Below are 24,677 nucleotides of genomic sequence, written 5' to 3' on the forward strand. Positions count from 1 at the left end.
GGGAGCCATCCCATAGTAAGTGATGTCTACTACCCGTAGGTCTCTTTGTTAAAATCCATATTGGCTAAGAGATGTGTGCTCACACAGGGGAGGACCCTGCGATATTCCAAATATGGACTCTGAACCAGGCAAATCGAAATGATTGGCCAAGGGAACCCAGAAGAAATGTCCCATAAAAGTGATTCAAACTCCCACGAGGGTGCGACTCTCTCTCTCTGAGCCCACCCATGTGTCTATCCACACATCCTGTACTCTTTTTCCTCCTAATAAACACTTTACTTGCTTCACTACTTTCCGTCTCTATGTGGAAATTCATTCCTACACAGCTGATGGGCCAGGGCCTTGTCACTGGCCACTTGTCCCTGGTGGTCTAGTTAGGTTTATAATTGTTATATCTTCTTGCTGCATTGAAACTCTACCAATATATAATATCCTTCTTTGTGCCTTGTAATTTTTTAAAATTTAAAGTCTATTTTGTCTGACAATAATATAGCCTCCTAGCTCTCCTCTGGTACTATTTAGATGAAATGTCTTTTTCCATCCTTTTACTTTCAACCTCTGTGTGTCTTTGTAGCTAAAGTTAGTCTTCTGTGCACAGGTGAACCATGTTTTTTGTATCCAATATCCCAACCTCTGCCTTTTCAGAAAGTTTAATTCATTTACTTTTAAAGCAATTACAGTAAGTCCCCTACATTTGAATGAGTTCCGAGAGCCTGTTCTTAAGTCCAATTTGTTCATAAGTCCAACAAACTTAGCCTAGGTACCCAACTCACAAAATCGGCTATATAGTACTGTACTGTAATAGGTTTATAATACTTTTTACACAAATAATACATAACAAACAAACACAAAAAGTAAGGAAAACATTTTTAATCTTACAGTACAGTACCTTGAAAAGTACAGTAGCACAGTACAATAGCTGGCAGAGAGGGACTGGTGAACATCAGGTGAACAGGCAAGAAGAGTTACTGGCTGGAGGAGAGACAGGAGGTGGGACATGGTAGAGCTGAAGGATCGTCAGCAGTAGGAGACGGAGGGCAAGCTGCAATTTCACTCACGCCTGATGATGACGGAATGCACGTTCGCGTCTTCTAAAGTTTGCAACTTGAAGGTTCTCATGTAGGGGACTTACTGTATTGATATGGAAGGACTTCCTTCTGCAGTTTGGCTATTTTCTGTATATGTTTTGTTCCTCATTTCCTCCATTACTGCCTTTTTTTGGTATTTAATGGACTTTTTGTAGTGTACCATTTTGGTTGCCCTTCTTTTTCCTCTTTCATTTCTCTTCAAAAATTATTCTCTTAGTCGTTGTCTTGGGGATTACAACCCAACCCCTTAGCAACCTTATGACAACTTAGTTTTAATAATACTAACATATTTTCAATAGTATACAAACACTTTGCTCCTATACATCCCTGTCCCTCCCCCTTTTTTTGTTAATATGGAAAGATGTATATTATTATTAAGTGAAAGCAATATACAAAATTACATTTTTGTATAAAATATATATATACACCTGTATATATTTTAAAACATAATGGATGCTAATACACCCAAACGGTAACAGTGGATAGATATCTCTGAGTGATTTTTACCATTTTTTTCTTATTCTGGATTTCCTTTTCTAAATTTTCGACAATGAACCTGCCTTTCTTTTGTGAAAAATATAGTAATATATCTTATAAGTTTTACATTATTTTATAATGTTATCAAAGTATAATAAATAAAAACTGTAATAAAAGAAAGGGCGATTTTACTGGCTGTCCCTGTCCCTCTTTACAACCTTATCTCTCGTCTCAATTCTTGATGACTCCCAATAAACATGGGCTCAGCATTGCTACTATTCATTTCAGTATTTGCAAGTATTTACTAGCTTCAGAGAACCGTACTAGGTAAAGCGACGTAAAGATGAACACTTACGTTCCCCAGTTTGTTTGCGCGCACACCAGAATTTGAGGTGCGTGGAAACAGGGAGTTCTTTACCTCCCTCTTTCATTTATTTTTTTCTCTTTTAATTCATCCATTCATTCCTAGCTTGGGGTCGTTTATTTACTTGACATACGCATGCGCACTCCTGGGGGATTCCCCTCTTTGTCCGTCGGCCCCACCTCCTGAAGCCAACCATCTGCCAGGTCCAGCAACTTGCCCCTGATTGGTGGCCGCGGACAGGGCCTCACCGTCCATCAACGTTGGCAGGAAAGTGGCCGCGGGGCAAAAGAATATACTGTGATCATGGATTGGAAGACAATATTGTGAAAACATTAATTCTACATCAACATCTATTGATCTATAGATTCAGTGCAAACCCAATCAATATCTTAGTAGGGTGTGTGTGTGTGTGTGTGTGTGTGTGTGCGCGCGTGTGCGTGTGTGTTGGTGGGAATACAGAATGGTGCAGCCCCTATGGAAAACAGTATGGAAACTCCTCAAATAGAACTACCTTACCGTCTAGCAATCCTACTTCTGGATATAAACTCAAAATAGTTGGAGTCAGGATCTCAAAGAGATACCTGCACTTTTATGTTCATTGAAGTGTTATTTACAATAGCAAAGGTATAGAAACAACCTAAGTGATCACCAATGAATAAATGGACAAAGGAAATATGATATATACATACAATAGAATATTTTTCAGCCTTAAGAAAGAAGGAAATTCTGCCATTTGCTACAACATGGATGAACTTGGATGTCCTCACGGTACTTGAAATAAGCCAGACACAAAAGGATACTGTATGATTCCACTCATATGAGAGACTTGCAGTCAAACTTACAGAGAAAGGGTATAGAATGGTGGGTGCCAGGGGCTCGAGGAGGGGGAATGGGGACTTACTGTTTAACAGGTACAGAGTTTCAGTTATGGAAGATGAATAAGTCCTAAGATCTACTATACAGCATAATGCATATAGTTAAAAATACTGTATTGTACGCTTCAAAAATTTTGAAGTGGGCAGATCTTATGTTAAATGTTCTTATCACAAAAAAATAGAAAAGAAGCTTTTAGAGGTGATGTTTAAGTTTATAGCATTGTTGAGGGTGATGGTTTTAAGGGTGTTTATCTTCAAGCTCATAGAGATATGTATATTAAATATGTACAGCTTTTTTGTATGTCAATCATATCTCAATTAAAAAGTAAATGTAAGTTGTTTATGTTTTTTTTAAACTTTTAATTTTATATTGGAATATAGTTGATTAACAATGTTGTGTTAGTTTCAGGTATACAGCAAAATGATTCAGTTATACATATATGTGCATCTATTCTTTTTCAAATTCCTTTCTGAATTAGGTTGTTACAGAATACTGAGCAGAGTTCCCTGTGCTATACAGTAGGTCCTTGTTGGTTATTCATTCTAAGTATAGCAGTGAGTACATGTCAATCCCAAACTCCCAGTCTATCCCTCCCTCCCACCCTCCCCCTGGTAACCATAAGTTCCTTCTCCAAGTCTGTGAGTCTGTTTCTGTTTTGTAAATAAATTCATTTGTATCACTTTTTTTCAGATTCTGCATATAAGCGATATCATATGATATTTGTCTTTCTCTGTCTGACTTACTTCACTCAGTATGACAATCTCTAGGTCCATCCATGTTGCTGCAGATGGCATTATTTCATTCTTTTTAATGGCTGAGTGATATTCCATTGTATGTGTACCCCATCTTCTTTATCCATTCTTCTGTTGATGGACATTTGTTTAATTTTTAACGACTTTTTAAAAAGTTTAAACAACTTTTTAAAAAAGTGAATTTACAATCCTTGGTTACTCTTTGCTTCTCTGTGATACTTGAGTTGGCTGTTGTTCCTTTTGATTAGTAATTTTCATTTTTTAAATAGTATAAGAAGATTTTTTTATCCTAAAATGTTTTTGGATATCAAAAACATTTGATAAAGACATCAAACAGATGTCTTTATGTGAGATGATGCCTGATTTTGCACATTTTACACATAAAAAAAAAAAAAGTTTACCAAAAATCTCACTTTAACCGCTGTATGGAGAATGGCCTGTAGGGGGTGAAAGTGGATACAGGCAGACCATCTCGGAGGCTTTTGGAGATGAAAAAGACTGAATAACGCTAGATTTGGATAGATTACATTTATAAATGAAAGTATCTGAAGAAGCTAACACAACATTGTAAATCAACTGTACTCCAATACAAAATTATTTAAAAATTAAAAAAAAATAAAACGTCTAAGGAAATGTCCAAAATAGGAATAGGATGTGTAATTTCTGAACTGAGTGTAAGAAAAAATTGGAATGAGAAAAATCCCAAACAAGGCAAGGAAGGAGAGAAAAAAATATCTGAAAGCATGTAATAAATCCAGACATATTAGTAATTGCAATTCATGTAGATGGTCTAAGTCAGCACTAGTCCATACAGTGGCCACAAGCCATATATCACAACGGAACGTTTGAAATGTGGGTGGTCTGAATTGAGGTGTGCTGTTAGTGTGAAATGTACCCCAGAACTCGGAGACCTGGAATTAAAAAAAGGTAAGATATTACTAACTTTATATTGATTCCTTTTGAGGCAATAATATTTTGGTTATGTTGTTAAAATAAAACATATTATTAAAGTGAATTTCACCATTTTGTTCACCTTTTGATTGTGACTGCTAGAAAAATTTAAATGACAGAGATGGCTCACATTACATTGCTATTGGACAGCATCAGTACAATACTCGAAGTAAAAGACAAATATTGTCAGACTGGATAAGAAAAATTAAAATCCAGTAACATGTTGTTTGCATTTAAACTTAAAAGGTATAATAAGTTGCCAGTTAAAGGATGTAAACAGCCAGAAAGAAAGTTGATTTAACCCTGTAATTATTGGACAACATAGACTTTAATGTAGGAAGCCTTACTAGATATAACTAGCTCTCTGTCATGAAAATATAACAATTCTAAATGTGTATGTGCTTAATAACATAGTCTCACAATAAATAAAGCAAGGATCGACGGAACTCCTCAAACATGTGGATGATACGAATTGAGATGTGCTATTGATGTAAAAATGCTCTGCAGAATTTGAAGACCTGAAATGGGGGTGGGGGAAGGATCTAAATGACGTTACATTAGGTAACTACACCACTAAAGTGGGAGATTTTTAAAGCATCTCTCTTAGCAATCCATAGCTCAAGCAGACAAAAAATAAGGATATACCAGACAAGGCGAAAACTAATTCGAAAAGACACATGCACCCCTATGTTCATAGCAGCACTATTTACAGTAGCCAAGACAAGGAAGCAACCTAAATGTCCATCAACAGAGGAATGGATAAAGAAGATGTGGTACATATATACAATGGAAAGTTACTCAGCCATAAAAAAGAATGAAATTATCCCATTTGCAGCAACATGGATGGACCTAGAGATTATCATACTAAGTGAAAAGTCAGACAAAGACAAATATCACTTATATGTGGAATCTAAAAAAATGATACAAATGAACTTATTTACAGAACAGAAATAGACTCACAGACATAGAAAACATAGTTACCAAAGGGGAAAGGGGAGGGAGGGATAAATTAGGAGTTTGGGATTAACAGATACACACCACTATATATAAAATAGATAAACAACAAGGACCTACTGTATAGCACAGGGAACTATATTCAATATCTTGCAATAACTTATAATGGAAAAGAATCTGAAAAAGAATATATATATATGTATATATATATACATACATGTATGTATGTATGTATAACTGAATCACTGCTGTACACCTGAAACATTGTAAATAAACTGTACTTCAATTTTTAAAAAGTAAGGATATAGATTTGAACAATACACGAACAACCTTGATCTCGTGGCCACATGTATGAAACATGCACAGAGCCCCCGAAAAATACACAACAAATATTTGGGGAGCTGGTTGGAATGTAAAATGGTGCAGGCACAACAGAACAACAGTATGGTGATTCCTCAAAAAATTAAAAAGGCCAAGATTTAGTTTTTTTGAAAAGAAGAAAAATGATAAACTTCTGGTGACATTGATCAAGGAAAAACAAAGAAAAAGTGAAAATTAGAAATACTATCGGGACTTCCCTGGTGGTCCAGGGGGTAAGACTCCGTGCTCCCAGTGCAGGGAGCCCCGGGTTCGATCCCTGGTTGGGGAACTAGATCCCGCATGCATGCTGCAACTAAGATGTCCACATGCCGCAATTAAAAATCCTGCGTGCTGCAGCTAACACCTGGCACAGCCAAAACAAATAAATAAATAAATAAATAAATTGTTTGAAAAGTTGGGGAAAGTAAAAAACATAATATTAAAAAAAAGATATTATTGATAAGAAAGGGGACATAATTACAGAGGCTGCAGAGGTTGAAGAAACATTAAAAAGACATGGAGAATGATTTTATTCACCAATATGGCATCTATTCACCCATGATTGGGAAAATGTAGATAAAATACCCACATTTCTAGAAAAATATAACTTAAAGAACTCGGAATCAAGGAAAAACACAAAGTCTAAAGAGCTTAAAACTCATTAAAGAAATTGAAGAATAACTTTAAAATCTTGCCATACACACACTCACACACAAACCTTCCCCACAAATAAGGCACCAGATCCAGATGTTTTTACACGAGAGTTCGACTACATATCTGTGTAGCTAATAATGCTAACAGCACACAAACTAGTTCAGAATACAGACACACACACACACACACACACACACACACACACACACAGAGTTTCTTTTATGAGGCCAGAATTGCCTTAATACCAAAACCTGACAAGGATAGTATGAGTCAGAAAAACCACAGACTATCTCCCTTCTAAACACAGATGCAAAAATCCTCTATAAAATGCCACTCAATTGACTCCAGTAATGTATTAAAAAGATATCATGACCAAATTGGATTTATTCCAGGAATAAAAGTTTGGATTAATGTTAGAACACTGATGAACATAATTCACCACATTGTCAGTCTAAAGGGGAAAAACCACGTGATACTTTAAGAGAGGTAGAGAAAACATTTAATAAAATTCGACATTTATTCATGATATAAAAAATCCCTTAGCAAATTAGGAATAGAGGGGACCTTCCTTAATCTGATAAAGGCCACCTAAAAAACCCTACAGCAGATTCATCATTAATGATAAACCATGAAAAGCATTCACTTAAAGATCAGAATCTAGACAAGGACGTCCATTTTAGGGACTTTTTTTTCAGTGTTATTGTGATGACTGCAAACGTCTATTACATTGTAGATACCGGCAACAAATGTTAGAAAATATCATTTAAAAAAGAGATGACGTTGATTACAGCAGCAAAAATGTAAAGCACCTAGAAATAAACCTAAAAATGGTACAAAATATTTATGGAGAATGTTATGAATCATTATTCAGAAACATTAAAGAAGACCTAAATAAAAGGAGAGTTATACCATGTTCATTAACTGGATGAGTCAGTGTTATAAAGATATCTGTACTCTCCAGTTTGATCTACAGATTCGAGGCAGTTCCAGTAAAAATCTCAACTGGGTTTTCCATGGAAGTTGACAGAGTAAAGGACCATACATAACCAAGATAATCCTGAAGATGTAGAATAAGAAGGGCTTTGTCCTCCCAGATAGCAGGACTTATTGTATTCATTATATTAGTGAAAGCAGTGTTGGTACAGTATTGGTACTAGTCTTGGTACAGGCACATCGGCCAAAGGAGTAGACTTTATCATCTGCCTGGCTTCCTTTTGGGACATAAAAGATGCTCTCAGAGGACTTTCTTGCTATCAGGATAATATACCCGTGACAACCTATTGCTTCCTCTAAGCTATATATAAATCTGGCATATATATTAGCCCTGTTTTTTTTTGGTTTTTTTTTGCCTTAGTTCCACAGATTTTACTCTAAGATTGGGGTACATCCTACAATGGATGCCTACATGATATGAATTAGTGGGGTTTTTTTTTTGCCAAAATAGGCTGTTACTAAGGTTAGAGTTTGATTTAGAATCTATGTGTGTATCCATTCATTCAACATCCATTTATTCCATCGGTCCATCCATCCAATCCACCCACCCATCTATCCACCGCCCATCCACACATCTATCCACCCATCCATCCATCCATCCATCCATTCATCCATCCACCCACACACCCATACATTCACTCATTTACCCATTCATTCATCCATCCCCTTACTTAACTATCCACCCATCGAAACACCCATCTATTTATCCATCTATTTGTCTCCCTGTCTGTCTGCCTGCCTATCTATCTGTATGGTTATAGAAAAGGGCTTGCACAGTCTATTAGTTACCTACTGATGCATAACAAGTCACCCCAAACTTAGTGGTGTAAAACAACAAGTGTTTAATTTGCTCATAATTCTGCGAGTTGGCCCGGCAGGGCTTGGGGAGGATGTTAGTTTCAGCTCTATGGATTGGGGCAGCTTATCTGAGGCTGGTGGAACTATACGGATTGCCTCTCACATCATTTCATCCTCCAGGGCTCTCCGTCCACCCATTCTCTCTCACCGGATAGCTGTACTTCTTCACATGGCCACTCGGGGCTCCGAGAAGACGAACGTTGGAAGCTACTTGGCCTCCTAGGACTAGAGTCTAGAATTCCTGGAATTTCCATAACATTCTGTTGGTCAAGGTCAGTCACAGTCAGTTTATTCAACCGCAATCATCTGAGAACCTATTGTGTTCTGGTTATGAGATGGAAAAAACAAGACACATTCCCTGACCACAAGGAGCTTGTCTTATGCTTCCTGCACTTTCTGTAGAGACTCAAAATGCACTCACACGTGAAGCAGGTCTGAGGTCTCCATCCTTTGTGGGTGACTCTTCTCCCTGCCCATAACAGGTAGACTTTTTCTAGACCCCCTTAATCAGAATGGACTACTTTTCCAAGCTTCAGGTTCTGGGCAGGGGCCCCAGTTCCCTTTCCTTGGTGTCCTATAGATCTGAGCCACATGGCTGACCCTAAGGGTTACCACATCCCCATTTCTTTGTCCCCTAGAGTCTACTTTTGGGACCAATCCCCACCCCTACCCTGATCCATTGACCAACAGCCTCTCCCCCCCACCCCATTGTCACTCTGGCTTTAATTTCTCTCTTCCAAAAGCATCTAGGGATGTTTCTTTCTTCAAGTTCATCTATATGTTGTAGTATTTTATTATACTTTATTCAGCATGTCTATGAGTTTGTAGTAGGAGCAGGGTCTGTCTGTGTCAGCTGAGGCCGCTCTCAAAAGATTGTGTTTCCACAAAACAGGCTCTGCAAGGGAGATTTGCATGGTGGAGGTTAATTGCCAAGTGCTGTCAGGTTCAGTGCATGTGAGGGTGTGAGGGCAGCAGGACCCGGCAGAGGGAAGTGCTGGGCTCTGACAGCAGGGGCTTCAGTGGGTCTCACGGGGAGCTCTGAAGCCAGGGTGGCTCTTCAGAATTATCCCTACGTATCCCCCCCCAATTCTGGCCAAACCCTAAACCTCTCCATTACTTTATGCTTTTGGAGATCAATGCCAGGTGGAGATTCTTAGGTTATTCCTGCTTTCCACCATCTCTTTTGTGAAGAAATGAACATACAAAGCCAACTTCTGCCCAAATGGGGAAAGGGATGGGAGAAATAAATAATGATAATGTCAACAACGATGGCCAATGTTTACTGAGCACCTAGTATGTGCCAGGAACTGCTCTATTAAGCACTTGGCATATCTTAACTATGCCTAGGTAGTGGGGTGGGGCAGGAGGGTGGTTAGGGTGATATATTAGTTCACTGGAGCTGCCATAACAAAGGACCACAGACTGAGTGACTTAAACAACAGAAATTTGTTTTCTCACAATTCTGGAGGCTGGAAATCCAAGATCAAAGGGTTGCAGGGTTGGTTCCTTCGGAAGCCTCTCTCCTTGGTTTGTATAGATGGCCACCTTCTCCCTGTGTCCTCACATGGTCTTCCCTCTGTGTGCATCTGTGTCCTAATCTCTTCTTATAAGGATGCCAGTCATACTGGATTAGGGCCCACTTGAATCACCTTAATTTTCTCTCTTAAGGTGTTATCTCCAAATATAGTCACATTTTGAGATACTGGGTTTTAGAGCTTCAACATACGAATTCTGGGGAAGACACAGTTCAACAGCCATGACAGGGCAGGCAGTTCCTGTGCTCTGCTTTTTGGAAAAAAACAACCTTGGAAACATGGAAGATTCCCCCAGAGAAGTTCTAGGGGGACTGAAAACTAGAAGAGGCTTGAGTACTGCTCTCTGTTGCAGAGAGGCTGCAGGTCCCCAAAAAGGAAATGACTCAGTGGTGTCTCTGGGCAGCTGAAGCCACAGAGAGCCTCAAAGAGTTTCCTGTACCTAAACCTGGCTTAAAAGTCAACTTCACGAACAAGCTTCAGGAGTGGCAGAGAAAGTACCACTTCTGATAGGTCACAAGGAGGAAAATAGAGCGTAGGCGGATCAGAAGAGACGGGGCACCAGTGTGCACGTGTAGCTAGAGAATTAGACAGATCCCTCCCTCATCCTTAATGCCTTGGCATTTCCTAAGCTCCCTGGAATTTCGGCAGTCTTGGAACAGGAGCATGTGGGGAGCTATGGTTCCCAACTGACTAATATCAAGGTCTCAGCATGCCAGTGCAAAAGGATCTTTGCATAAATTAAGTTGCGTTATGAATAAAAGGAAGCTGAATTATTTTTCACTCCTTGTGAGCTGAGATTCACGTTTGCTACACACATGTCTTAGTTTGGGCTCCCACAGAGGCAGAGCCTGAGAAAAGGGCTTGGGGACAAATCTTTCCTCCAGAAGGAATGCGGCCCCCTGATACCTTGATCTGAGTCCCATGAGACTCAATTCTGACTTCTGACTTCCAGAACTGTAAGATAACAAATTAGTATTGTATTCAGCACCAATAGGAAACTAATACAACTAGGAACTCTCATTTTTCTTGAAACTCATGGTCATCTAGGCTGTCATATATTTTCCCACCTTTGATAGAAAAATGACTTAACCTCTCTGTGCTTAGATTTCCCCATTCATAAAATGGGTATTATAACAGTACCTGCCCCCACCATTGAGAATTCAATGAGTTACTGTGAATTAATGCACTTAGCACAGTGCCTGTCATGCAGTGGGTACATTAGAAGTATGACCTATAATTAAAGATCATTATTATTTTAAGAAAAACAATCATGCAAACATGATGAAGAAAGGCAACTGACATTCAGCCTTCAAGTGGGAAACCACAGGGAGGGGTGGAGACTGTTGTGAGCTGGTGAGCTCATGCCCTGTCCAAAGGGGACAATCGCTACCCAGCCTGAGGTAGTAACCTCCAACTTGCCATGAAATCTGGATTTGTCCACGTGGAAAGTTTTGTAATGTTTAAACACTGGCTATGAATTCCCATTTGAAAAACACTCTCAGTGACTTAGACGTGGTCTATGGATGTAAGGTCACCTTATGTAATAACTGAAAAGAACCTGACATTTAAATGTGCACGTGATTACAACTATGCTCACAAAAAAATATCTGCTAAGGACTAAAGAGGCCAAGGATGGATCCTGAAATCACCCAGCTGGGAAATGGCAGAGCAGAGATTTAAACCCAGGTGGTCTGGCTCTGGTGTAAGACCCATTCTGTTTCTCCGAGATGATGCATCTCAGTGTTTGTATGCAGTGAGATGTAGCAGGGAAGGGCATCGTGTCATCATAGGAAATTAAGAAACAATGTAATCACCATTATTTTGCCTTCTATTACCTCTGGATCCTGGCAAGAGATGGACAGAAGCAGGAGAGTTTCCTGCCCCTGGGCTGGGAAGGAGTCTGAGGATAGCAGACTTTGGGTCTTGAGAGAGTTGGTGGGGCGGGAGGGTGAAATCTGAAAAGACACCAGAGGTGAAAGCGGAAATCAAGTAGATAGACTTCTAAGAAGTTGTAAAGTAGGTCACTGGCTTGGGCTGTGGCCTTGCTGCTCCTGCACTTTATCTGAAATCAAGGCCCCTCCCAGGAATGATCTTCGGAGGCTAAACTTAGAGGTTCCATCCCAAGGCAGACGCTGGTGGCTGCTGGTGGCTTTGATAAGTTCCCCACGCCTTGGTCTCCTCATTAAAGCCACAGAAACAGAAAGACCATGATGAGAGCAAAGGAAACTCCAGCATGCGTGGGGTCTGGGCATCTGGGGCTGTCTCATCTCCCACCAGCCCAACACAGGCAGAGAGGCATGAAGCTGTGTGCCTTTGGTGCAGGCAGAGTGGGGGACGCATCCCTGCCTCAGTCTCTGCATCTGGAACATGGGGGCGACAACAGCTCCTGCCCAGGGATCTAGATAAAGGTGTGACTTGCACGAGATGCCTGGCGTAGGCGACGTGCCTGACAAATGCTCTCCTTAACGTTTGTAAATCACTTAGGGCACTCACACACGTATGGCTCTCTTACTGTGTACCAGGCACCATACCAAATGGCTTTTTCCTCATCAGATTTAATCTTTACAATAAACCTAGGAGGTAAGGACTCTTGTTACCTAAGAGGTACTGAGAAGTGATGGGATTTGCTCCAGGTCACACTGCCAGGAAGTGGTAGAGTAGACTTGGCACCCAGGACCATCTGATCACAAAGCCCCCTTCACCCCTGTACCAGGCAACGATGTCAACAACAATGTCAACAATAACAAGAATGATTCATTCACCTCTGAGGTCTGAGTCTTCATCCTAGGCTCCAGGGAAGTCTTACTTCCTGGGTCCATGCTCATTTGCATAAACCATTTGATTTGTATGCATATCATTATCTGCCCCGCCCCACACTCTTTCATGCCCCCAGTTACTCCAAGCTTCCGCCTGGCTGGGTAGACTGCCAATCTGTGCTGGAGGTCTGCAGTTAGGGTACTTGGAAGTGTGTAGCCCCTGCTTTCTCAGGAATTGTCGATTTGAGGCTAAGGCAGACCTGGGCATCAGGTCTCTGGTTTCCCTGCTAAGCTTCCTGCATGGAGTTGAGCCAGCTGGGTTCGTATTTCTCAGCTGTAAAAGTGACCTTTGTGGGTCATCCCCTCTATCCCTATGCCTTCATGAGCCGTCCTTCCCCTATGAACTAGACAGATCCAGTGCAAAGTTCACCATTTATTTCCAAGACGAGTGGTCAAGGGGACCAGGGCTACAGACTAAGTCTGGTCCTCACCTCAGTATGTATATGTCTTGGCTAGGAGGAACTTGAGGCTGTGTGTGTATTTGTGTGTGTGCCGTTGTGATGCTCTGTGTGTGATGGGTGTGACTGTGAGACAGCATGTGGAAGTCTGATGTGAGAAGCGTTGTATCCTGTGTGTCACACGTGGTGTGACTGTATGGCCTGTGTGGGTGACTGAGGCACTGATGATGACTTGTGTGTGACTGTGTCCTATGTGGTTGTAATGCAGTGTTTGTGATTGAGGGCTTGTGATGCTATGACTTGTGTGAGGTTGTATGAGAATCTGATGCTTTCTGTGTATGTGTCTGTGGTTGTGAAGGAGTGACTGAACTTGTGGGGCTGTGATTCTCTGTGATGCTGTAGCTGTGATGGTAGCTTCTTTCTTTTCTCCCTTTCTTTCTTTCTTCCTTTCCTTTTTCCTTCCTTCCTTCCTTCCTTCCTTCCTTCCTTCCTTCCTTCCTTTCTTTCTTTCTTTCTTTCTTTCTTTCTTTCTTTCTTTCTTTCTTTCTTTCTTTCTTTCTTTCTTTCCTTCCTCCCTCCCTCCCTCCCTCCCTCCCTCCCTCCCTCCCTCCTTCTCTTCCTCCCTCCTTCCGTCCCTTCCTTCTCTCACTCTCTCTTTCTTTGTGTTTTTTTCTGCAAACATTTTCCAAGTGGCTCTGTGCCAGGCTCTGGCTTGGGTGCTGAAACAGTTTTGCTGTCCTGATGGAATGTGAGCTCTTAGCAGAGCTGGGATACAGCCAACTGGTTGATGATTTATATGGGAGACAGAGACCAGCCACAGTGGGAATATTTACACCATGGAAATCGACAGATACTACAAAGCCTCTCCCCTCCCAGAAAACCTGGTTGTCAAACATCTACCAGCACATCCCTATGCCTGCATCTCTGAGTGTAACTTCATGGCCAGGCTGTGGTGTGGCCACAAGCCCGTAGGTGGGACTTGGGTAGGTGACTAAGACCATGGGTGGGGCTGGGCGGGGCTCTCCACTGGTGGGTGAGTCCTAGTGATAAATCTGCCCTCCCCCACTCTGCCCACACTTGTGAGAATGGAGAGGGTGATAAGACGTTTCCTGTTCTCAGTCAACTCCCCGGACCCCCAAGTCCCACTTAGTTCTGAATCAGAAGTATAAATACCCACCCCTCACCCCTTTTTCCTGAATATCAGGCAGATCAGCTTTACCCCTGCTTGGGGCTAACAGACCCCCAAGTCTCCAGGTCTGTGTCTTCAGTGTTGTCCATGGCAGGGTCTGCAGTCTCCTCTGGTTCTTCAGAGGTGCCTGCTGGGTCTTTCACCTTGTGGGATAACGGTTCTTGGTCCCGGTGGTCCCCAATTAGCTCTCCACCTGTCGAGTTTGGGGTTCTTCTGGGCACACTTCAAAATCTCTGCTTGCTGGTTTTCCTGTCTCCCGAGGCACCCTCTGAGGTCTCTGTCTGTCGGACTCCGTTCAGTCTACCCTGGCTCCTTCCTTCACACCATGAACGCCCCGAAGTAGGACCGCGTACCATCGCGGACTCGGACCAGGCTCTCATCGGGCACGCGCACCACCACCTCCTCTCCGGCATCCAGGTGGACCACTCCGCCCAGGAAGCTGCTGTCCCACCAGACCCGGGGGCTGCCTGCTCGCCCACAGGGTGACCGCCGGCTGACCAGCAGCTCCAGCTCCTCGGGGTAGCGGGCCGTGCGCTTGTAGAGGCCGTGGGTGATGGGCAGGCCGCCGGTCAGCCTCTGGGGGCAGCCCACACCGCCCAGCTGCACCTTGGAGTAGATGTAATAGTAGCCGGCCTGGGCGATGACCAGGGCACCGTCCCGGTAGGTGAGGCCCCTCAGGAAGGCCAGGCCCAGTTTCGTCTCCCACAGCAGCGGGCCCCCACTGCCTGTCAGGCTGGAGTTGGCCCCTGCGGAGGGAGACAGAGGGGGAGCTGGTAGGCACAGGTCCCGCGCTTGCTGTGTGACCCCAGGCCAGTCGCCACCCCTCTCTGAGTGCCACCCCCTCTGTGCTAGGCTGTTCCAGAGCTTTAGATATATGAACTCACTTTATCCTCACTTTACAGGTGGGGAAACGGAGGCCCAGGAAGTGGCAAAATAACGTGCTTATCATACATCTTAACTCGTTTCATCCCCTTCTTGCAGGCGGGGAAACTGAGGCACAGAGCAATTGATGTGCCCAAACTGTCAGAAGTTGTAAGTGGCAGAACACATCCTGGCCCAGTAGGCTTATAACCTCCGAGTTCTTCAGTCTCCGTCTCTGTAAAATGGAGCTCTGAATAGTATCGGCTAAGGATTTAATGAATTAATAGGTGGAAAGGACGTCACGGTGCGTGCCACAGAGTAAGCACTGGTACAAGGGTTTATTCAATAAATAAAATTAGGAAATTCACAGACCTAGGCAGTGCCTGTGCTCTGGGCAGCTCTGTGAATAATTAATGAATGAAGGAATACGCTGCCATGTTGGGGTGTCTGTCTGGTCTCCCCAGGACACGCTGAACCCCTAGCCCCTACCAGGACTTGGGGGCCCCCTCACCTGTGAGGTGTGCTGTCGGGTTGGCCCGCTGGGGCCTCCGATCTGGGGAGAGAGGGTTAGAAGTCAGAGGGGTAAGGGCCAGCCTCCAGAGGGGTCATTCAGTCCACCTCCTGGTGTCAACCCCACCCTTTCCGGAATGACCCAAACTTCTGCTTCTCCAGCTTGGGGGACGGGCATCTGTGGGGCTTAGGCCAGTTGTGCAAATCACATTGGGCAATGGGCTGAAGGGGTGGGGGCAGCGTGGGAACCATTCCATCCCTTCTCCTGGGACCAGGACCCTGACTCACCTTGCACCAGCTGATCCCAGGATCCTGCACCTCTGTCCTAAAAGTGCAGAGCAGCCCATGGTGAGGATCTGCGGGGCCCACGCCCTGGCATCACTCAGATTCGTGGCTGAGAGACACATGCAGACCACGGGCACAGACATCACCCTCAGACATATCCAAGGCCACGTGCACACCCCACCTCACACCCCGCCGCCCAGCAGGCTCTTAACCATCCAGTTCCTCAGTTTTCCCCTCTGTAAATGGACACGTGAAAAGTGCCTGCTTCAGATTCAGCGAATTCTCATGTGAAAAGCATATTACAGTGCCCGGCAGAGAGCAGGTACTATAAGGGTTTAGTAAAAAAGTGCTGTCAAAGACACATGGCCACCTGGATGGCTGGACACTTGGACATAAATGCTAACGTGTGGATATGGACACATGGGCACAGACATGGACACTTGTGTGACACACTGACAAGTCACACGTGGATGCAGGTACGTGGGTTGCATGGTTTATGGAGCCACGTGGGTCTGGGCACACAGAGACGCAGAAACAAAGACACATGATGTCAACACATGGGCTGTAGATAGGTGAGCACATGGCCGTGTGGGTACATGCGTGCAGAACAGCAGCACAGTTCCCGCCATGAGGAGAAAGGACCTGGAAGCAAAAAGGCTGAGACCACATGGGCGTGGCTTGGGACACACAGACCCACAGGTGTGGCAGACAGACCGACGGAGACATCCAAGGCCAATGGGAAATGGATGCAGAGAGATTTTCACAGACTCGGACGCAGTGGATTAGTGACAGTCCCAAAAATGGTGATCTGGTTACGGCTGATGACAGCTAGCCATGTCAGGGACTTCCCCTGCGGTCCAGTGGTTAAGACTCTGCGCTTCCAGTGCAGGGTGTGCGGGTTCCATCCCTGGTCTTGGAACTAAGATCCCGCGTGCTGCGCGGCACGGCCAAAAAATTAAAAATAAAGATAAAAGTGGCTAAATGGAAGAGTCCGATAAATATTAAAAAATAATAATAACTAGCCATGTCAGAATGTCGATTTCAGGGGTTACAGACAACACAACTGTGTTATAAACGTTAAACTTCTTAAAGGCTTAGATTTTGTTAGTTCCCACCACTAGAAGAAATGATATTTATGTGATACCAGAGAGGCATTAGCTAACACTACAATAGCAACCCTATTGCAATATTTATGTAACAAATTAATATGTTGTACACTTAAACTTACACAATGTCCTATGTCAATTATATCTCAATTAAAAAAAAAATGTCTGTTCCCATTGGTTGAATGCTTGCTGTGGGCCAGCTGGGCACCACACACACAATGTCATATTTTATTCCCTAGGAAGATGCTTATTATCACGCCCATTTTACAGATGAGGAAACTGAGGTTCCGAGAGGTGAATTAACTTGCCTTGGGCTGCTCTCAGTCTGTCCTCCATTCTGCACATACACACACACACAGATGCTCAGTGACACTGGCTTCAAGCCCCGCCACCCCCACCCCAGCACCACTTACCTGCAGGGGGGCGGCCATCACCTCCAGGCGCCAGTGTAGCTGCAGCAGGAACCAGCCCTGGACAGCCATTCCGGTCGTCAACAGCAGCAGCAGGAGGCCCAGGCCCAGCCGGGCTGCACTGCAGGCCTGTCTCCTGCGTCTGTGCCCCAGCCTTGTGAAAGGGATGTCCGTCTGTCCATCCACCATGAACACCGAGGGCCTCACCACTGTCTCCTCCATGCCTGAGCGGACGAGGCCCCAAGACGCCCGGGGCTGGGCTGGCACGGCTGGGTCCTGCGGGCTGGGAGGAAACCACGATTGCCCAACACTCCTGGGCTTTTCACGCTGTTGACAGGCGCCTGTGGGTCCCGGGGCTGCCCCTCCCCCTTCCCCACTCATCCTCCTCTTCTTCCTGTCCCCCCACCCCTGGCCCGGCCCCATCTCTCTCTCACTCAGAGTCTCTCCAGAAGCATCTGAAGATGTGACTCAGGTGGGGATGGGAGAGGGAAAGCCCCAGTTTTCCCTTCTGGCCGTGTCATTCACATGGTTGTCAAATACTGACTGAGCACCTCCTGTGTGCCAGGCACTGTTCTAGGTTTGGGGGCACAGCCATGAACAAGGGAGACAAAAGTCCTTGGTCTTATGGAGCTCCCATTCTAGCGGGCTGAGAAAAACTAATAAGAAACCCCAAAAAGAAAACACTATTTAGTGTTTGAGATGGTGATAAGAGCAGTGGAAAATATGAGTGGTTTGTGTGTGTGCGCATGTGTGGATGTGTATATGCGTGTGTGTGAGTGTGTGCATGTGTGTCTGTGTGTATGCATGTGTGTGCTGTGTATGCACGCATGCATGCGTGTTCATGCATGGATGTGCAGGTGCAGGTGCGTGCTTGAGTGTGCTTGCATGTCTGCATGAACACGTGTGTGCATGCATGCAGGTTTTAATTGAAATTCACAGTCAGAGGGTAGAACCACTGTCTACTCAGCTAACTAAACTCAAGGCCTGGGAGTTATCCTGGACCCCTGCTTCCGTCCTGTCACGACATCCTACCCTCAGCAGGCCCTGTTGATTCAACCTCTAAACCAGATCTCAAATGCGCCCACCTGTTTCCATTTCCACTGCGACCACCCTAAGTGCTATGAACTGGATGTTTACGTGCCCTCCAAATTGATGTTGGTACCCTAACCCCCAATGGGATGGTATTTGGAGGTGGAGCCTTTAGGAGGTGCTAGGGCATGAGGGTGGAGCCCTCCTGAATAGGATTAGTGTCCTTATAAGATGAGATATAAGATACATGCTCTCTTTCCCTCTCTGCCATGTGAGGATACAGAGAGGAGGAGGCCAGATACAAGCCACAAGAGGGCCAGGAGAAGGGCTCTCACTGGAACTCAACCACTTAGGCACCCTGATCTCAGACTTCCATCCTCTAGAACTGTGAGAAGTAAATATCTGTTGTTTAAGACACTCACTCTAGGGTATCTTGTTATAGCAGCCCGGATGCACTAAGACACTCAATTCTTCTGGGTGTATACCTAGGGTTGGAACTGCTGGCATCATGTCTTGCTTGGACACTTGCAGTAGCTTCCCAAATGGATGTACTACTCTACCTCTTGCCACCTTATAATTCATTCTCTACCCTGGAGCTGGCATGGCCTCGCTTATTTCCTTATTTATTTATTTGAGGTAAATTCACACCACAGAAAACAAACCATTTTAAAGCGAGCAACTCAGTGTCATTTAGTACATTTACAATGTTGTGCAACACTACCTACTTCCAAAGCATTTCCAAAGTAAACCTTATAACCATGAAGCAGTCGCTCCCCAACTCTCCCACCCACAGACCCTGGCAACCACGAGTCTGCTGTCCTGCTCTATGGATTTACCTGTGTTGAACATTTCAAAAAAAATGGAAATATACACTACGTGGTCTTCTGCGTCTGGTTTCTTTCACAGAGGATGTTTTCAAGGTTCATCCACATCGTAGCGAGTGTCAGTGCTTCACTCCTCTTTAAGGCTGAGTAATATTCCAGTGTACGACGAACCACATTTTGCTTATCCATTCCCCCGTTAATGGACATTTAAGTCATTTCCACCTTTTGGTTATTCTGAAAAGTGCTGCTACAAGCATGTGTGTGCATGTATTTGTCTGGGTTCCAGCTCTCTATTCTTTTGGGTGTGTACCTAGGATTGGAACTGCTGGCATCAGCTTTTAAACACGTAAGTCAGGTCTCACCTCTTCCATGTTTAAAATCTTCCAATGACCTTCCATTGAGCTTGTGGGGGTTAGCAAATTATGGCTCATGGGCTGAATCAGGCCAGGCTCATGTTTCTGTACAGCCACGGGAGCTGCTCTTGGGGGCTGGCACTTTAGTGAGTGGTAGGGTCTCAGATGGGGCATCCTCCTCTGGCCCCTCTTCCCCATTTTGCTTCCAGTGCCGGCATCCTTGGCCAGCAGCCAGCGCTCACCCCTGTCCACCCTTTGTAGCTGGTCACACTGGCTGCCACCTACAGGTTGGCATGTCCTCTGTCATCAACTGCTGGGTGTTGAGTGGATGCATCTCATTCCGGGAGTTGGTGACTCAGCATGTTGTCTCCACTCTGGCCAGCTAATCCACATGAGACAGCTGGAATTTGGGAGAGAGAGGTTGCCTGGGATCTGGTTGTCACCGGAGCAGAGAGAAACTGGCCTCAGTGGTCATCCCACACCCTCTCCACCCACCTGGATCTCCAAGTCTTGGGCCCATCATTCTTCATCCAGAGAATGTTTCCAGTAGCAGAGCACAAATCACATCCTCCACCCTGGGTGGCCCATCCCAAGCTAATGGGGCCTATGGCAGGCTGGAATCTTCCTCTCATTTTATAAGTACCTTTAGAATATCCTCTATTTTATCTCTCGGTCCTGAAAGGCTAAAATATTTACTATACGGCCCTTTATAGAAGAAGGGCTGTTTGCTGAGGTAAGAATAGACATTAAGAGGAATTCCCTGGCAACCCAGTGGTTAGGACTCTGCGCTTTCACTGCCGAGGGCACGGACTCAATCCCTGGTCAGGGAACTAAGATTCTGCAAGCCAAGTGGTGGGGCAAAAGGAAAATTGTAAGCCAACTATACTTCAATAAAATAATTAAAAAAAAGAGAATAGACACTGAGCGGTCTTCATTATCTTGAAGCCCTTGCACCCGGGCATCTGGGGTTTTTTGTACTTGCTGTTCCCTCTGCATGGAGCAGTCTTTTCCAGATCCCCCATGACTGGCTCCTCCCTGTCATCTATGTCCTGACTCAAGAACCCCCTCCTCACAGAAGCCTTCCCTGACCACCCATATTAGGCAGGGTTAGTCAGATAAATAGAACCAATAATGTACCTCTATATCTAATATCTATCATCTAACTATCAATCAAGAGAGAGATTGATTGATTGATTGATTGTAAGGAATTGGTTCATGTGATTTTGTAGCTTGGTAAATCCGAAATCCGTAGGACAAGCCAGCAGACTGGAGACTCAGTTAAGAGTTGATGCTGTGGTCTTGAGTCTGACGGCAAGAATCTGGACACTGCCAGCTGGAATTCTTTCCTCCTCAGGAAACCCACTTTTTCTCCTCAGCCCTTCAATTGATTGGAAGAGGCCCACCCACATTATCAAGGGTAATCTGCTTTAAGTTAATTTAATTCATTAATTTATTTGGCCACACCACACTGCATGTGGGATCTTAGTTCCCCAGCCAGGCATCAAACCCGTGCCCCTGCAATGGAAGCGCAGGGTCTCCACTGCTGGACTGCCGGGGAAGTCCCATGGGTAATCTGCTTTTAAAGTCGACTGGCCATAGGTGTGAATCACATCTTTAAAAATACCTACAGGGGAGAGTTAGCTGCTGGAAGTCCCGTCCAACTCCAGAGCCCCTCCTGTCCATAAATAAGGAAAGCTGGCGTCTCCTGCCCCCTGAGAAGAAACTCCAGGAGAAGCAGAATCTTCCTGCTTTGGGTTTCATCACCTGAAACGGTTTTAAATCAATGAAGTTGGAATCTCTTAAAAGGATGGGGGCTTCCCTGGTGGCGCAGTGGTTAAGAATCCTTCTGCCAATGCAGGGGACACGGGTTTGAGCCCTGGTCTGGGAAGATCCAGCATGCCACAGAGCAACTAAGCCTGTGCACCACAACTATTGAGCCCGCGTGCCACAACTACTGAGCCCGTGTGCCTAGAGCCGGTGCTCCACAAGAGAAGCCACCGCAATGAGAAGCCCGCGCACCACAACGAAGAGCAGCCCCTGCTCGCTGCAGCTAGAGAAAGCCTGCACGAAGCAACGAAGACCCAATGCAGCCAAAAATAAATAAATAAAATAAATTAATTAAAAAAAAAAAAGAAAAGAAAAGACGGACAGCCCATGACATGAACTACAGAGTTTGTGGACAAATTTATATTGGGTGCTTAGTGGCATAATGCCCGCAGACTCCTGAGAGGGTCCCAAAGTTCTTAGAGGACCACTTGGGCTTTTGAATGAGAGAGGTGCAAAGTTCGATAAATAATGGCCCTTGTACGGTCCAGTGGTTAGGACTCCACACTTCCACTGCAGGAGGCACAGGTTCGCTCCCTGGTCGGGAACTAAGATCCGGAATGGTGCGTGCCCCGCGACCAAAAAAAAAGAATGGCCCTTGTGGATAAGCACAAAGTCAAGCGACAGCGATTGGACAGAATCTGTGAAGGTATCCTCCGCTAGATCATGGATGGGCCTTTTGCACGCCCCCACCCCCCGGTGGCGCTGTTCCATGGCCGAGACTGCACAGTGGAGATGCCCATCCTGAAGGACCTGGCCACCGTGGCCTTCTGTGACGCACAGTCCACTCAGGAGATCCACGAGAAGGTTTTAAACAAGGCTGTCTGTGCCACGATGTACCACATCATCACCCTCACCGGGGAGGACCTGAAGGAGCTCGAGGCCCTGAGGGTGATGGTGCGGATAGGCAGCAGCTTCGACCACGTGGACGGCAAGGCTGCGGGCGAGCTCGGGATCGCCTCGTGCTAACATCCCATGGCGGCCGTGGAAGAGACAGACGACTCCACCATCTGCCACAACCTCCATCTGTCCCAGGGGAACCCATGGCTGTACCAGGCACTGCGGAAAGCCCGTGGGTACAGAGCGTCGAGCTGATCCGGGAGGTTGCCTCAGGGGCAGCCTGCATCCGTGGGGAGATGCTGGGTCTCATGTGCTTCTGTCGCACGGGGCAGATGGTTTGGATTCAGCATCATATTTTATTTTATTTTTTTCCAGTTGTTCCAGCACTATTTATTGAAATGATATTCCTTTCCCCATTGAATAGCTCTAGTGTCTTTTTTTTTTTTTAACATCTTTATTGGGGTATAATTGCTTTACAATGGTGTGTTAGTTTCTGCTTTGTAACAAAGTGAATCAGTTATATACATACATATGTTCCCATATCTCTTCCCTCTTGCATCTCCCTCCCTCCCTCAGCATCATATTTTATGACCCCTACTTGCAGGATGGGATCGAGCCGTCCCTGGGTGTGCAGAGGATCTACACCCTACAGGACTTACTGTATCAGAGAGACTGCATCTCCTTGCACTGTAGTCTCAACGGATATAACCACCACCTCATCATTGATTTTACTATAAAGCAGATGAGACAAGGAGCATTCCTAGTGAATGCCACCGGCGGAGGACTGGTGGATGAGAAAGTCTTAGCCTGAGCCCTCAAGGAAGGCAGGATATGAGGGGGCGGCCCTCTGGGTGCACCAATCGGAGCCTTTCGGCTTTGCTCAGGGTTCCTTGAAACATGCACCACATCTCATTTGTACACCTCACAAGGCCTGGTATAGTGAGCAGAGACCAGCTAGACAATCACATGTGGCGTGCCAGAAAGCTTAAGAAACTGTGTGAACTAGGAATTCTTGGTCATAACAGCACCCTGGTCCGTAATAGATCAGCGAGCAATTCATCCAGAGTTCGACGGTGCCACCTACAGACGCCCGCCAGGCATCATGGGCGTGGCTCCGGGAGGACTTCCTGCAGCCTTGGAAGGGATCAAGCCCCGGGGCATCCTGGGGACCCACAACCTCCCCACGGTGGCACACCCTTCCCAAGCTCCCTCTCCCAACCAGCCCACAAAAACATGGGGACAGCCCAGAACACCCCAACAAGCAATAGCAGAGAGTGAGGAAAGGTAATCATTTGGATACAACTGGCACCAAGAGACAGTGAAAAATAGATGAACCAAGAGAAAAGGAATTTGACAGTCTTTTAAACTGATTCTGGACATTTGCATCATGGACGGTGTTAAAACCACAAAAGAGCTAGCGACAGGGGCGAACTGAAGATGTCATCTGCTTACAGAAGCACGGAAAAAGACTGGACGTGATTTAGTAACGACCAACTTCTGTTATCGTGAGTTAAGATTTTCATCTGTGCATCCAATCACAAAGAGTAAATAGATCTTGGGACTTCCCTGGTGGTCCAGTGGTTAAGATTCCACACTCCCAATGCAGGGGGCCCAGGTTCGATCCCTGGGCAGGGAACTCGATCCCACATGCCGAAACTAAGACCTGGCACAGCCAAATAAATTTTACAAAATACTTGAAAAAATTACATTGCCAGTTTCTTTAAAAAAAAAAAAGAATAAATAGATCTTTTTCCTTTATCCGTCTCTTGGGCACAGCAGGTCCTGAACCCCTTGCTCTAGAATGTTGCATCAAACATCTTAACATTGTAAATCAACTATACTTCAATTGAAAACAAAGAAAAAATTAAAAAAAAATTAAAAATCCAAAAACCAGGCTGCCGTGGTGGTTCAGTGGTTAAGAATCTTGCTATCAATGCAGGGGACATGGATTCCCCTGTCCCCCGCCCCCCACCCCGGGAAGATCCCACATGCCGCGGAGCAACTAAGCCCGTGCGCCACAACTACTGAGCCTGCTCTCTAGAGCCCGAGAACCACAACTACTGAGGTCCCTTCGCCTAGAGCCTGTGCTCCTCAACAAAGAGAAGCCGTCGCATTGAGCAGCCCACGCACCGCAACAAAGAGTAGCCCCCTCTCGCGGCATCTAAAGTCTATGCTCAGCAACAAAGACCCAACGTAGCCAAAAAAAAAAAAAAAAGTTTAAAAATTAAAAAAACCCAAAACCCAACAACAAAAAAGAGTTCCAAACATCAAAATAAAAAATAGTAAGAGGAAATCACCATCCTGACTCTAGTTCCTTCAGTCCACGGGGGCTGACTACCTTTTTTGCTAATAGGAAGGTTAAATTACTAC

General features: G+C 45.0%; 1 protein-coding gene and 1 pseudogene across 2 annotated transcripts; one reads left to right on the forward strand and one right to left on the reverse strand.

The window, feature by feature from the left end:
* Nucleotides 1-13,855: 13,855 nt before the first annotated feature.
* Nucleotides 13,856-17,761, reverse strand: TNFSF14 (TNF superfamily member 14). Of its 2 annotated transcripts, XM_004277274.4 has the most exons (4): nucleotides 17,441-17,761; nucleotides 15,925-15,961; nucleotides 15,638-15,679; nucleotides 13,856-15,011 (listed from the first exon to the last, which is right to left on the reverse strand). In XM_004277274.4, the coding sequence occupies exons 1-4, from the start codon at nucleotides 17,657-17,659 to the stop codon at nucleotides 14,584-14,586; spliced, it is 726 nt and encodes a 241-aa protein (XP_004277322.1). In that variant the 5' UTR covers nucleotides 17,660-17,761; the 3' UTR covers nucleotides 13,856-14,583. The 2 variants fall into 2 exon arrangements, with proteins under 2 accessions (XP_004277322.1, XP_012391253.1); XM_012535799.3 differs by lacking the exon at nucleotides 15,638-15,679 and having other exon boundaries at nucleotides 17,441-17,754.
* A 4,297-nt stretch (nucleotides 17,762-22,058) lies between these two features.
* LOC101281176 (C-terminal-binding protein 2-like) lies at nucleotides 22,059-23,575 on the forward strand (annotated as a pseudogene).
* The last annotated feature ends 1,102 nt before the right edge of the window (nucleotides 23,576-24,677 follow it).

Source organism: Orcinus orca, chromosome 3 (genome assembly GCF_937001465.1).
Source record: "Orcinus orca chromosome 3, mOrcOrc1.1, whole genome shotgun sequence".
NCBI classification, from domain to species: Eukaryota; Metazoa; Chordata; class Mammalia; order Artiodactyla; family Delphinidae; genus Orcinus; species Orcinus orca.

Coding starts and splice junctions, on each gene's coding strand:
- TNFSF14 (XM_004277274.4), bottom strand. CDS start 17,659: ATGGAGGAGACAGTGGTGAGGCCCTCGGTGTTCATGGTGGATGGACAG. Junction 15,962..17,440: donor TGATGGCCGCCCCCCTGCAG/GTAAGTGGTGCT, acceptor CTGCACTTTTAG/GACAGAGGTGCAGGATCCTG. Junction 15,012..15,637: donor CCCGACAGCACACCTCACAG/GTGAGGGGGCCC, acceptor CTCCCTCCGCAG/GGGCCAACTCCAGCCTGACA.